This window comes from Esox lucius, chromosome 11 (genome assembly GCF_011004845.1).
Source record: "Esox lucius isolate fEsoLuc1 chromosome 11, fEsoLuc1.pri, whole genome shotgun sequence".
NCBI lineage: Eukaryota > Metazoa > Chordata > Actinopteri > Esociformes > Esocidae > Esox > Esox lucius.
Genome location: NC_047579.1, coordinates 40,972,096 through 40,986,887, shown reverse-complemented (window position 1 = coordinate 40,986,887; position 14,792 = coordinate 40,972,096). Strand labels below are relative to the sequence as shown.

At 42.5% G+C, this 14,792-nt stretch overlaps 1 protein-coding gene across 6 annotated transcripts; it reads right to left on the bottom strand.

Moving 5' to 3' along the window:
* Positions 1-47: 47 nt before the first annotated feature.
* Positions 48-12,984, bottom strand: tmem98 (transmembrane protein 98). 6 transcript variants are annotated; one of them, XM_013136088.3, is made up of 8 exons: positions 12,960-12,984; positions 6,900-7,142; positions 6,674-6,745; positions 2,885-3,016; positions 2,722-2,755; positions 2,372-2,487; positions 1,989-2,048; positions 48-1,772 (listed from the first exon to the last, which is right to left on the bottom strand). In XM_013136088.3, the coding sequence occupies exons 2-8, from the start codon at positions 7,028-7,030 to the stop codon at positions 1,571-1,573; spliced, it is 747 nt and encodes a 248-aa protein (XP_012991542.1). In that variant the 5' UTR covers positions 7,031-7,142; positions 12,960-12,984; the 3' UTR covers positions 48-1,570. The 6 variants fall into 6 exon arrangements, with proteins under 6 accessions (XP_012991542.1, XP_012991541.1, XP_012991539.1 ...); XM_013136087.3 differs by lacking the exon at positions 12,960-12,984 and adding an exon at positions 11,561-11,918 and having other exon boundaries at positions 6,900-7,155; XM_013136085.3 differs by lacking the exon at positions 12,960-12,984 and adding an exon at positions 11,561-11,918.
* Positions 12,985-14,792: the final 1,808 nt, after the last annotated feature.

Here is a 14,792-nt window from a genome sequence, read left to right as displayed (position 1 = left end):
ATGTACAGTGTTTTCCTAGTAGCTGTTTTTTTAGTTTTATCTCTGTGTCTAATTTAATGAGGTACTTTTGGGCCTTAATCCTTCTCTCGCCAGTCGAGAGATGGGACTGCCTTTAGCTAACTTCAGTCAGGTCAACCTTCCCAATGCCCAATCAATCATCAATCATATATTCCTAGAGCTTAGATTAGAGTGTGGTTTTCTGACTGACTAAGGACTCCCTCAGAAATGTCAACTGAAAAATAAGAGCAGCATTACACATTTTCCTATGGAACTTTAATTTACCTGTACAAATCAATGAAGAACATAAAGATTCATATGAAAAAAGAGGAGGGATCGAAAGATGAGTTGACATCCGTAACAACCAATTTGGGGACAGAGACCCAGGAGTGCTTACAGAATATAAAGACAGAATCAATCCTAATAAACAACATAAACCAGGAAAACAAAGTCTTTGTTTCATCTCAATCGATGGCTTCCATTCCAGCACAGACCTCCAGTCTTGTTTCAGGCCTGGTTTCAGAGCTCAATTTAAATGGGAATATATGAAGGAAGAGGGCATTGCTGGCACAACAGATAGTCAGAGTGGAAAAATCCACCAGACTTCTCTGCTAACACGTGTGTGGACAGTCTGCCTGCTGTCTCTAGGCTGTTGGGCGTGAATCCCTGTTTAAATGCGTGCCTAGAGTTACCGGTGCTCTGTGAGGTGTGGCGATGCCGGGTAATGCCCTGATTGTCGATCTCGGGTTTCCGTCACACCTACAGCATTCATGTAGAGGCTGTGCTCCCGATGACATCACACAAGGCATGCTAATCCACCAGCACCTCACTTAGCCCTGCTAACAAATAACCCCCCCCCCAACCAGATAGGAAATGTTTACCCTTGCTCACGGCCAATTCACCCATTCGTCCACCTCAACACAAAAACACTCAACGCCTTTCGGGTGTGGACGCTTCTCCTGACTCCTTGTTTCGGAGTGGCCCGTGTGTTTCCCAGGCTGTTGGGTGTCCAGGGTTTTCCCGTGTCTGTTCACCCCCAATGGGGAGATCACAAACCTCCGTCGGGAGGAGAACACACAGCCATGAATATCAAGGGGTCCGTTGTCCATGGCAACACGTGCCTGCCTCAAGGAGTTCTCCACTTACAAGAAAACTTGATTCTGAGTGTGTAACATAACGTCTCTATCAATCATATTTGTAACATGCATCATTAATATGGCTACAGTATATACAAAACCAGAAACATTGGAAAAGTGAAAAGAACAAGGGCAAAAGTGCACATTATCTGGTAACCCATCTGTTTCTACAACCAACTGCGGTCTGTTTCTAGAATCTGGCAACCCATATGTTAATCTGCAGCATAAGGCTTTGGGAATGTGTTGAGCCTTGTGTATGTGCCCACGTTGTGTGTCTGTGCATGTTCATGTGTCTGTTACAAAGCACTTTATGTGCTACGTGAAGGAGTGTATGCGCTAGGCTTGCTGGAGTCTAGATATGTCTGTGTGTTTGTGGGTATGTGTGGTTCTGTGTGTGTGTGTGTGTGTGTGTATGCATGTCTTTATGTGTGTGTATCCTAGATGGCCTGCTCTCTCTGTAAGTCCATTCCAGGTACATTCCGTTCCGGTTCAGAAGCCAACGCCGCCTCTCGCAGCACCACCATGTGATCCTCTGCGGCGTGTAGCGATTGGTCGATCCAGTCCATGCTGCCAGACATGTGACAGGCATTGCGGGTCACCAGCACCAGGTGACTGACGGACAGGAGCAGGGCGGTGGCCCTAAGGGGACAAAAGCAGTCAGTGACAATCAGGACAAGGAAACATTGACACACTGGGGATCACCGGGGCTCCTCCTCTGCCAGCGCCGTCTACCAGTGGTGGTGTGGGTCCGGTCGGACCGTATGAGTCTCTTTGACAGAGCTCTGCGCTTGTCTTTTTATCCAGCTTCCCTTGCCAAAACGACGTCATGTGTCAGAAGCCAATGTGATTCTGTACCTGGCGTCCAGCAGTATGGGGTCCAGCGGCGGATACATGGACCGCACGACGTCATCCACCCTACGGATACAGGAGGACGACGGGGAGATCATGAGGGAGGCCCAACCTCTTAATGTTTGGTTAACTGCTTGGTTCCAGCCCTGAGTGCTGACTGGCTTGAAACGACACAGTACACTAGACTGTATGCACTGTACCACACAAAGGTTTTAGGACATTACAAGAGTAAAACAAAATGTTATAAACCACCCCTGGGGTTTGTGGTGTATGGACAACATGTAAATGCCTAACAAAAAAAGCCCTTAGCCCATTGGCCGTACACCACTACCCCTGCTTTCTGATTGGTTAAGTGTAACCTAATAGTTGTGAGTCCACATGGATGTTACCTTGGACTGATACGTTTAGCCACACTGATGATGTCACTGAGGCTGGCCGGGGCTTTGACCTTGGCACCTGAGCCCATTGTCATGGCAACCAGCTTTTCAGTCAAGGTGTGGCAGATCTGCCAATGAGAGAGTTTGTTTTATATCATCCAGTATGACATCATAATAATGACAATGAGTAATTTTGTCAATATCCTTCAGAATGACATCATAAAGAAGACAATGAGAAAATGTGTTAATATCATCCAGAATTACATCATAATGAAGACAATAAGAGAGTTTGTTAATATTTAGAATTACATCATAACGAAGGCAATGTATGGAGGGTGTAAAATATGGTGATAACACTATACCTTTAAAATGGAGATACAATGTGAAACCAAACCACTTTGGGAGAAAGAGAGAAAATGGCTCTTAGGAGTTTTCTTTCTTATGGTCATGTCAGAGATGCATAACTCGTTGTGATCACGCAATTATCATGATCATTTGAAGTGTATGGTGTGGCTACAGACGTACGAGGCGTCCTCGATCCAGTCGTCGTTCTCCAGGATGGCCTCGATGTGGGGGTTGGTGATGACCACGTCATCCAGCTCCAGCTCTGATGGTTCACTCTGGGTCTCCATGGCACCGATCAGGTCAACGTTAGGCCTGTAGATAGGAAGGGACGAGTTCTGGTGACGAGGGGGAGTGTTTGATAGAGGAAGGAAACGTGTATTGAACAGGTGATGTGTGCTGAAAAGTGTCTGTGTGTGTTGGAAAGAAAGACAGAATGAGCACATTAAAAAGGAAAAACAGGGCGAGTGGGACAGACAGAGATACTACTGGCTCTAGAACTTTGTCCCTGAATATTTGAGTTGTTAGATTTATTCAAACCCGCCACAGCCATGTCTACGTATATACACAATAATATATACACACAAACCCGATTCCAAAAAAGTTGGGACACTGTACAAATTGTGAGTAAAAAAGGAATGGAATAATTTACAAATCTCATAAACTTATATTTAAGTCACAATAGAATATAGATAACATATCGAATGTTGAAAGTGAGACATTTTGTAATGTCATACCAAATATTGGCTCATTTTGGATTTCATGAGAGCTACACATTCCAAAAAAGTTGGGACAGGTAGCAATAAGAGGCCGGAAAAGTCAAATGTACAGATAAGGAACAGCTGGAGGACCAATTTGCAACTTATTATGTCAATTGGTAACATGATTGGGTATAAAAAGAGCCTCTCAGAGTGGCAGTGTCTTTCAGAAGTCAAGATAGGCAGAGGATCACCAATTTCCCCAATGCTGCGGCGAAAAATAGTGGAGCAATATCAGAAAGGAGTTTCTCAGAGAAATATTGCAAAGAGTTTGAAGTTATCATCATCTACAGTGCATTACTATCATCCAAAGATTCAGAGAATCTGGAACAATCTCTGTGCGTAAGGGTCAAGGCTGGAAAACCATACTGGATGCCCGTGATCTTCGGGCCCTCAGACGGCACTGCATCACATACAGGAATTATACTGTAAAGGAAATCACAACACGGGCTCAGGAATACTTCCAGAAAACATTGTTGGTGAACACAATCCACCGTGCCATTCGCCGTTGCCGGCTAAAACTCTACAGGTCAAAAAAGAAGCCGTATCTAAACCGGATCCAGAAGCGCAAAGATCTGGGCCAAAGATCATTTAAAATGGACTGTGGCAAAGTGGAAAAGTGTTCTGTGGTCAGAAGAATCAAAATTGAAGTTCATTTTGGAAAACTGGGACACAATGTCATCCGGATTACAGAGGACAAGGACAACCCATGTTATCAGCGCTCAGTTCAGAAGCCTGCATCTCTGATGGTATGGGGTTGCATGAGTGCGTGTGGCATGGGCAGCCTACACATCTGGAAAGGCACCATCAATGCTGACAGTTATATCCAAGTTCTAGAACAACATATGCCTCATCCAGACGTAGTCTCTTTCAGGGAAGACCTTGCATTTTCCAATATGACAATGCCAGACCACATACTGCATCAATCACAATGTCATGTCTGCATAGAAGAAGGATCCGGGTACTGAAATGGCCAGCCTGCAGTCCAGATCTTTCACCCATAGAAAACATTTGGCGCATCATAAAGAGGAAGGTGAGCAACTAGAAGCCTGTATTAGACAAGAATGGGACAACATTCCTATTCATAAAGCAACTTGTCTCCTCAGTCCCCAGATGTTTGCAGTCTGTTATAAAAAGAAGAGGGGATGCCACACAGTGGTAAACATGGACTTGTCCCAACTTTTTTGAGATGTGTTGATGCCATGAAATTTAAAATCAACTTATTTTCCCCTTAAAGTGATACATTTTCTCAGTTTAAACATTTGATATGTCATCTATGTTGTATTCTGAATAAAATATCATATATCATTGCATTCTGTTTTCATTTAGAATTGTACAGTGTCCCAACTTTTTTGGAATCGGGTTTGTAATAGAAAATTCAATGTCTACGTAGTGTATCTACAATATCAATTCAATGTCTACATAGTGTATTTACAATATCAATTCAATGTCTATGTAGTGTATCTACAATATCAATTCAATGTCTACATACACTCACCTAAAGGATTATTAGGAACACCATACTAATACTGTGTTTGACCCCCTTTCGCTTTCAGAACTGCCTTAATTCTACGTGGCATTGATTCAACAAGGTGCTGAATGCATTCTTTAGAAATGTTGGCCCATATTGATAGGATAGCATCTTGCAGTTGAAGGAGATTTGTGGGATGCACATCCAGGGCACGGAGCTCCCGTTCCACCACATCCCAAAGATGCTCTATTGGGTTGAGATCTGGTGACTGTGGGGGCCATTTCAGTACAGTGAACTCATTGTCATGTTCAAGAAACCAATTTGAAATGATTCGAGCTTTGTGACATGGTGCATTATCCTGCTGGAAGTAGCCATCAGAGGATGGGTACATGGTGGTCATAAAGGGATGGCCATGGTCAGAAACAATGCTCAGGTAGGCCGTGGCATTTAAACCATGCCCAATTGGCACTAAGGGGCCTAAAGTGTGCCAAGCAAACATCCCTCACACCATTACACCACCACCACCAGCCTGCACAGTGGTAACAAGGCATGATGGATCCATGTTCTCATTCTGTTTACGCCAAATTCTCTACCATCTGAATGTCTCAACAGAAATCGAGACTCATCAGACCAGGCAACATTCTTCCAGTCTTCAACTGTCCAATGTTGGTGAGCTCGTGCAAACTGTAGCCTCTTTTTCCTATTTGTAGTGGAGATGAGTGGTACCCGGTGGGGTCTTCTGCTGTTGTAGCCCATCCGCCTCAAGGTTGTGCGTGTTGTGGCTTCACCAATGCTTTGCTGCATACCTCGGTTGTAACAAGTGGTTATTTCAGTCAAAGTTGCTCTTCTATCAGCTTGAATCAGTCGGCCCATTCTCCTCTGACCTCTAGTATCAACAAGGCATTTTCGCCCACAGGACTGCCGCATACTGGATGTTTTTCCCTTTTCACACCATTCTTTGTAAACCCTAGAAATTGTTAAATCACCTTTCTTTCCCATTCTGACATTCAGTTTGGAGTTCAGGAGATTGTCTTGACCAGGACCACACCCCTAAATGCACTGAAGCAACTGCCATGTGATTGGTTGATTAGATAATTGCATTAATTAGAAATTGAACAGGTGTTCCTAATAATCCTTTAGGTGAGTGTACAATATCAATTCAATGTCTACGTAGTGAATATACAATATAAATTAAATGTCTACATAGTGAATATACAATAAAAATTAAATATCTACGTAGTGTATCTACAATATAAATGAAATGTCTACATAGTGTATCTACAATAAAAATACAATGTCTATGTAGTTTATCTACAATATTAATTCATAGTCTATGTATTGTAGTGTATATAAAATATAAATTCAATGTCTAAATAGTGAATATACAATATCAATTAAATGTCTATGTAGTGAATATACAATATAAATTCAGTGTCTAGATAGTGAATATACAATCTAAATTACATTTCTACGTAGTGTAACTACAATATGAGGTCAATGTCTACGTAGTGTATTTTCTGTATGAATTCCTTGTCTATGTAGTGTATTTACAATATAAATTCCATGTCCCAGACTTACAACTCTGACAAGTAAAAGCATGGCTGTGTGATTAGGGTCACTCATGTCCTAGTACAGTAGGTTTCAACAATGTAACAAAGACATGTCTGTGAATGGGGGGGCTTCTGAGTTAACACTGCAATACGGGTTTGACTGAACTGTATTGCTCCCGTGTATGGTTTTGACCTTAGTGCTGTGAAGTCGCTCTGTTCGATCCACAGACTGATAGCTTCAAACCAGCAGGTCAGTCCATTGGGCCTGGGTGAGAGTGGGACACAGTTTAATCAGCTACATCCAGGACTCCCATCCGCCACCTAATGTTGGGCCACCCCCCCCCACCTCCCCTCTCTAGTGCCAGGAGTTACCTCCTTTTCTCCCCCCTCCCCCTCCCCGAGGCGGCCAGAGAACTGACTTGGAGTGGAAGTGTTGCAGGAGGTGGTGCGGGTGGCAGTAACGGTGTCGGCACACCACCACCAGGGCGATGAAGGAGGCCAGGAAGATGGTGGCCAGCACCCCGATGGCCACGATCACCACCGTCTCCATGGTGACGTCAGGTCCCAGGGTGTCAGCGGTGTGCAGCGCGGCGGGAGAAAGGCGTTTCGGTCGGAACGGCGTCGTGGTTGTCCGGGCTGGGTGGTTATGACGGCCGGCTCATCTGTGGAGAAGTCCTGTTTAGAGTTTGGATCATACATCAATGTGGTGGTGACTGCTGTCCCTTCACTTTGGCAGAAACACCTTTTTGATTTAGACTACAAAAAAGTTGCATTTAACTGTTATTGAAACAAGTATAAACAAATGTACATACAGTTGTGCTCATAAGTTTGCATAACCTGGCAGAAATTGTGACATTTTGGCAATGATTTTGAAAATACAACAGATCATGCAAAGAAAATGTATTTTATTTAAGGACAGTGATCATATGAAGCCATTTATTATCACATAGTTGTTTGGTGCCTTTTTAAATCATAATGATAACAGAAATCACCCAAATGGCCCTGATCAAAGGTTTACATACTCTTGAATGTTTGGCCTTGTTACAGACAAACAAAGTGACATACACAGGTGCAAATGGTAATTAAAGGAGAATTTCCCACACCTGTGGCTTGTTAAATTGCAATTTGTGTCTGTGTATAAATAGTCAATGAGTTTGTTAGCTCTCATGTGGATGCACTGAGCAGGCTAGATACTGAGCCATGGGGAGCAGAAAATAACAGTCAAAAGACCTGCGTAACAAGGTAATGGAACTTTATAAAGATGGAAAAGGATATAAAAAGATTTCCAAAGCCTTGCAAATGCCAGTCAGTACTGTTCAATCACTTAGTAAGAAGTGGAGAATTCGGGGATCTCTTGATACCAAGGTCAGGTAGACCAAGAAATATTTCTGCCAAAACTGACAGAAGAATTGTTCGGGATACAAAACCCACAGGTAACCTCAGGAGAAATACAGGCTGCTCTGGAAAAAGACGGTGTGGTTGTTTCAAGGAGCCCAATACCATAACACCTTAGCAAAAATTAGCTGCATGGTCGAGTTACCAGAAAGAAGCATTTACTGCGCCAATGCCACAAAAACGCTGGTTACAATATGCCCGACAACACCTTGACGCGCCTAACAGCCCCTGTCACACTGTTATTTGGAATGACGAGACCAAAATAGAGCTTTATGGTCACAATCATAAACGCTATGTTTGGAGAGGGGTCAACAAGGCCTCTAGTGAACAGAATACCATCCCCACTGTGAAGTATGGTGGTGGCCCACTGATGTGTTGGGTGTGTGTGAGGCACAGAAAATACTGACAGGCAATTTGCATTCTTCTGCACGAAAGCTGCGCATGGGACGCTCTTGGACTTTCCAGCACGACAATGACCCTAAGCAAAAGGCCATGTTGACCCTCTAATGGTTACAGCAGAAAAAGGTGAAGGTTCTGGAGTGGCCATCAGTCTCCTGACCTTAATATCTTCGAGACACTCTGGGGAGATCTCAAACGTGTGGTTCATGCAAGACGACCAAAGCCTTTGCATGACCTGGAGGCATTGTCCCAAGACTAATGGGCAGCTATACCACCTGCAAGAATTCGGGGCCTCATAGACAACTATTACAAAAGACTGCATTCTGTCATTGATGCTAAAGGGGGCAATACACAGTATTAATAACTAAGGGTATGCAGACTTCTGAACAGGGTAAGTTTTTTTCTTTGTTGCCATGTTTTGTTTTATGATTGTGCCATTCTGTTATGACCTTCATTTGAATGTGAATCCCATAAGAAATAAAAGACCTGTTTTGCCTGCTCACTCATGTTTTCTTTACAAATGGTACATACAGCTCCGGAAAAAATTAAGAGACCACGGCACCTTTTTCTTACCTTTCCAAAAAGGTTGAAAGGGAAAGTTTTGAACAGAAGGGTTCGATTTGCAGTGGTCTCTTAATCTTAACCCGTCTGTTCCTCACTCAAAACCTTCCTTTTCGACTTGTTTGGAAAAGAGAGAAAAAGGTGCAATGGTCTCTTAATTTTTCCGGAGCTGTATATTACCAATTCTCCAAGGGTATGCAAACATTTGAGCACAGCTGTACTTGAAACCTCTAACCATCTATTCATATGCATTGTAGAAACTTCTAGCTGCATGCAAATAGGTTTGTCCTAATGGTGTGCAGAGGTGGAGGGGTACGTGTCTCTACTCCTATTCATGGCACAACGTTATAATACTGGTTAACCGTGTTCAGTCGTTAAACTACCATACCAGTGGTTTAGAGTGTGAGACGATGCGCACACATACAATTAAATTAAACAGAAATAAAGTTAATATTTCCAATTCAGGAATGATCCATTGGTAAGATGGTGACCCATGAAACTTGTCAACAATGTCATGTGTACATACGTGCTTTGACACAAAGGCCATAGAGAACATGCTCTGTGATTTGACCACTACCTATGTCACACCTCCAAAGCACACACAACTTGGAGACATTTTATCTCAATTCACCAGAGGTCTCTCAGTGGACAAGCCTTGTGTGTGTGTTTACTCTGTCAGAGCAAATGCTGTCAGCTGATAAAGCCCAGTCGATGGCGACATTAGAATCTCAACATAATAATAACGTACATTACAATGCGCATATCACTAATAGTGGCATTTCCCACCTCTCCTATATCCGCATCTTATGAGAAACTCATGATAAAGGTATTGCAGACACAAATCAGAGTTTCTCAGCACCTTTTTTTTAAGCAGTGGTTTACGTAGGTTAACAGCATACTGTGAGTGTTTAATGTGTCTGGAAAGTCACGTATCTTTTTACTATTTGACTAGCTGTTTAGGGTGTACTGCAAAGGAAACTATACCCTTTAAATAGAAAAAAATAAGATATATATCCATGAAATCACAATATCTACTAAAAAGAACCAACATTGTTCAAATGTAAACAAGATCCGTAAAACAGGAACGATGTTCGTTGTGGAGCGCTCTTACCCTGCTGCGGTTCCCAGGCGGTTGTGTGAATCGTTCGTGTACTTTGGATGGTCTTACCACATTAAGTGGTTTTCCCACAGTATATTACGTTACAGGACCACACATTCTACCTGCCCACTGCCCAGCGTAGTCACTCATTAACCTATTCCTGCCCCAGCTGTGTGTGTGTGTGTGTGTGTGTGTGTGTCAGCACTACTATAAAGGACCCTGAGCAGAAAGACTATATACTTTTTGGTCCAGCGTAATAGCTTTACAATACACTGGTGTGGCACTTGATCAGGAGTGAGACATAACTGGCACCCAGCCTATTTGGCCCAACGAGCAAAGGAATTACAGAATTACAGCATTCCCAAGCAACATTTGGATCCAGGTGATTATGTGAGGTTGTTTCTTTGGAATGCTGTAATTCCTTAATCTGATTAATTTCCAGCACACTGGCCGTGTCACACAGTGCTTTCACCCTCACTTTCACCTGGGCATTAGTGTTGAAAGACCAATGGTCACTTTAAAGCCTGTTGGTTTCACTGGCCCTGACTGAATACGTTGTGGTCAGAGGACTATGAAAAGCCTTTTTATCAGTTTGACTGGTTTCTCCATACTTTCTTATCGCAAAAAAAAGAGTCTGAAACTGTCACTGTGGACAGACCTATTGGGCCAAACTTCATTAATTCACCCAATCCTCCCAGCTTATGTGTTGTGTCTGCTAGGTAAAACTGTAAAATTCCACCCTATAAATGGCTAAATGATACAACCTTGAAACGGATCCACAGAATATTCTGGAATATTTCCTGAAATTCAAATGGCAAAGCAACCATAGCCATTAAAGCCTCAATGTGATTATCAAACTGATTAAGTCCCTTAGGCTCGGCCACAAAGGAGGGCTCTGACTTTTCTCATCTTGATCGTAATCCAAATCCGTCAGTGTTTTGCTCCACCTTCTATTTGCTCCACCTTCTATGCGCTTCACTGCCTGTGTGCCTCAGTGAATGACAGTAGCCTGTGGATTCCAGAGCCATTTTGCAGACTTAATGTAAACATCTGTGGCCCCTTACAAAGGACCACGTTCTTTACTGGACGGCACAGTTCCAACCCTCCCCAAATTCTCCTCACCATCGGTATTGATAATGGAAAATAGCAATAAATAGATGCATTCAAAACTCATTTTCGGGAATGTCAACAATTGGGGACCACGTTCTTAGACAATTTAAAAGACACAAATTTAAAAAAAACACAAATTTGGTCAAACCAAATTTTCAACAACAGCTCTGCAGAGAAAAACAACAGCTCTGCGGAAAAAAGCTACAAAACACCTTTCAAATCCTCATCTCCAATTTTGTAAAACGAATGTTTCAAATGAATTAAGAAATAATTAAATGAAATTATGAAAAAGTTGTACTTACTAGTTGTAAATGTTGTATCCTGTACATATGTTTTATCCATGCTTAGTAGCATATGAATTGGGAGGTCAGCGACCCCTAAATAAAGTACCATTATCCTTATGAAACACTATGTTCCACAGTACAGTCCTAAAATGGATTACCTTCGAATCTGACACTTAGGCTATACAATAACTAAACACAACTCACTTAATGTGTTAGAGAATAATGAACTTACCTATGCATTTTTGTCAATTTCCTTGAGTTACCGCTTTGAGAAACAAGTACCTTTCCCCCCTAGGCGAGTGGAGATGGCACCGACCTCTCCAAAACTGGCACGCGCAAAAACCATACGTGAACGCCTGACGGAGTAGGCAGGGATTAAAGTGAAGGAAGTTCGTCTAATTTGCCAGATGTAAGAGGGATTTTAACTGAAGTTAACAGTTCCGGGCATGGATACGGGTACGCTCGCACGAGAATTTGTAAAATTTTCTCTGAATAAGAAATGTATTACCGGTTATGAAATATACTTAGTTTATTTACACACGTTTTTAAAGACTACCCAATAGTTTACATACAGTGTATGCTGCTGTTATTAAACTATAAAGAGTTGCTATATTGTAACCCGACTCTATCAAACATACCCGTGATTCAGTGGTGATAGATAATTGCAGATATATAAAAGAAAACACTAGATGGCGTGCCTTGTCTGTAGATCTCCGAGTCTAAATTATATATTTTTTTGAGGACTAGTAAGCTTTTTGTGCAAACCTATATTAGCAAAGTGGAGAATATCAAGTCAGTCAGTACTGATGCATCAATAATGAAAGCAAATAGTTTACATGATAAATAATGAAATCAAATAGCCAACATCCAACCCAGTGTTTGGCTACACACTCCGGCAAAACCTTGCTTTAAGGAATGATTCATGTATGATACCTAGTTCGTACTCCACCACCACCACTACCACGTGAAGCACATGCGTAACGGGTGACATGAGGAATTTAGTAAAGATGGTGGATTAGAAGCACCCTTCTCGTAGTACCTTCGAACATACTCTAATTTCACTTAGTGAAATGGTGTTGCTGACATACAGCTGAGAGACAGAATCCATTAAAAAAATTACATTAAAAAGAACACAAAGTTTACATATTATATGCGAATATATTGTAAGATAACCATATATGGGTATATACAATAAATGTATTTACAGCCAATTCTCACATTTACAGTATCAGTAAATTACATCTAGATGTAGTGAGATGTACTTGATTAGGTTCACTCTGTATGCTTGTGTATGTAATGTATCCAGAACAACAAAAGGCAGTGGGGACAATTAAAGACGATGCTGTGTCTGGAGTCCAGAATGCTCTTTACAGAGACATCATGGTTAGCGTTTACGCTGTTGTTCCAGCATGTCACGTGACATCGGCGTTGGAACAACGCGACTACAGAAAGGGAAATAATGAATTAAAACACGATTTGGTCCTCCTGTTCAATAGAAGCAACTTGAGTTTTAAGCTGGAATGTTCCTCACAGCCGTACTGTAGTTGTGGGTGTTACGCCAGCAGGAGAATGATGGCTGGAAGTAGATAATCACCCGATGGCGGTAGAGAATATAAAAAGCTACGGCTCACCCCCGGAACACATTCATCTCAGGCAGCAGTCCATAACTTCACCGTGTCCTGTCAGTCATCTCTCAAACCTACACTGTGGTAGAGGACCACTCAGCCATTCGCATACAGGTTCATCTGGGCACCTAGAACCCAATCTTCCCTGCTGTCGGACAGTTCTCGGAGACTCGATTTTAACATTTTTAAACACACAGTTTTTTGTGGCTACATACCGGGGTGTAGGCAAATCGGCGGTGCACAACCTGGCAAACAGTTGTCAGCAGGTAATATTTTAACAAGTAGGCTTATTAAAAATCGGGATGGGTCCCTTGCTTGCTTTCAGTCTGCTTTCTCTTTGGTTCTGTTAGTTCAGATTTATTCAGTTTTCATTTGTTTGGCTCTGTATGGTTCTGTAATGTTCAGTTTGCATCTATTTGATGCTTTTTTTTTTGCATCCGTTTGATTCTGTTCCATTCTGTTAGGTAACGGTTCTGAATACACCCAGCTGTACAGTTCTGCAACTGGGGAGGTAATTGTCTGAGTCCCCTTTGTCACTTTAACAGCAGTGTTCAGTATAACTCTGAACAGGCTTTGAGATGGAACTCTTCTCACCTCAGAGTCCCTAGTGTTAATAGCCTCATCGGCTGGAGAACTGCGCAGAACCACTGGTGATTATGGCACAGGCCAGTCAGCAGCCACTGTGTGAATAGAACAGCACATCCAATCCTCTGACTATAGCCAGAAAGGAAACAAAATGGGGAATCAGAGACAGAGGGAGTGGGGTAGAAAAAGAAAATAGATCGAAGAGGGAAAAGGTAGAAGTAATGGAGAAAGAGGGATATTTATAAAGAAGGAAGAGAAAGACAGACATGGAGCGGAACAGAGAGACAGCAAGAGAAAGTGATGAAAAGGGAAACCGACAAACAAACAAAACAAACTGGCATACCACAATGCCCTAAATACAGACTATACTGTACAGTTGCAATAAAATGCATCGTGACTGGTCCAAAATTAATATGAACCTTGACTATGAGCCTTTACAACCGCGAGGGACTCAGCAAGCTCCACCTTGCTAAGAAAGAGACTTGATAGAAGACAGTCTTGGTGCACACCGCCCCCAAAATAAGGTGGAAACGAAACTGCACCTCCTAATCTGCCAAAGAAACATACGCCTGCTGATCAAACTGGCCCTCAAAGAGGCTGGAATCAAATCAACCACTGATAAACTCCTGTATCTTTTAGGCTAAATACCACAATGTGCAATGAGAGCAAACAGGTTTGTGTCCAGTTGCCATCTGAAAGGCCAACCGGTAGAGCACAAACATCATTATGAAATTAACCAATAGATCTCATCATTCATTTTCCTTTGTCATTCATATTCGGTACTAATGTCACTTTTTTTCGACGCTGTACACAGATAACAGAATAAAAATTTAAAATGTACTATTTGCATTGGAAATTTAAACAGATGCTTTCCATGACTACGAAACCCTCTACAATCGCGAGGGATAGAGAGCGTGAGAACCACGTTCTGTCGTGTAATCAATTCACCATCACTAACACCTCCTGGCTGGCTTGGCTGGACGCTGTGACGTGGAGCCGCAGGTGCAGGTCAGGTCAGAGTGAGGTCAAAGGACAGCGACAAGAGAGGAGTGATGCTGGGAAGACATTGTTGAGAAGAGTGTAACATTATGGATATTTCTGCGGTAGCTCCCATCGCTGCGGAAATGGACAGGTGTGCTCTCGCCATCTGGGCCTATGATTGGCTGATGATGATGATGATGGGCAGTGGTAGGCCAGGACAGTTGTATGTACGGTACCACATGACTGTTGTGTCCCAAACGGCGCCCTATTCCC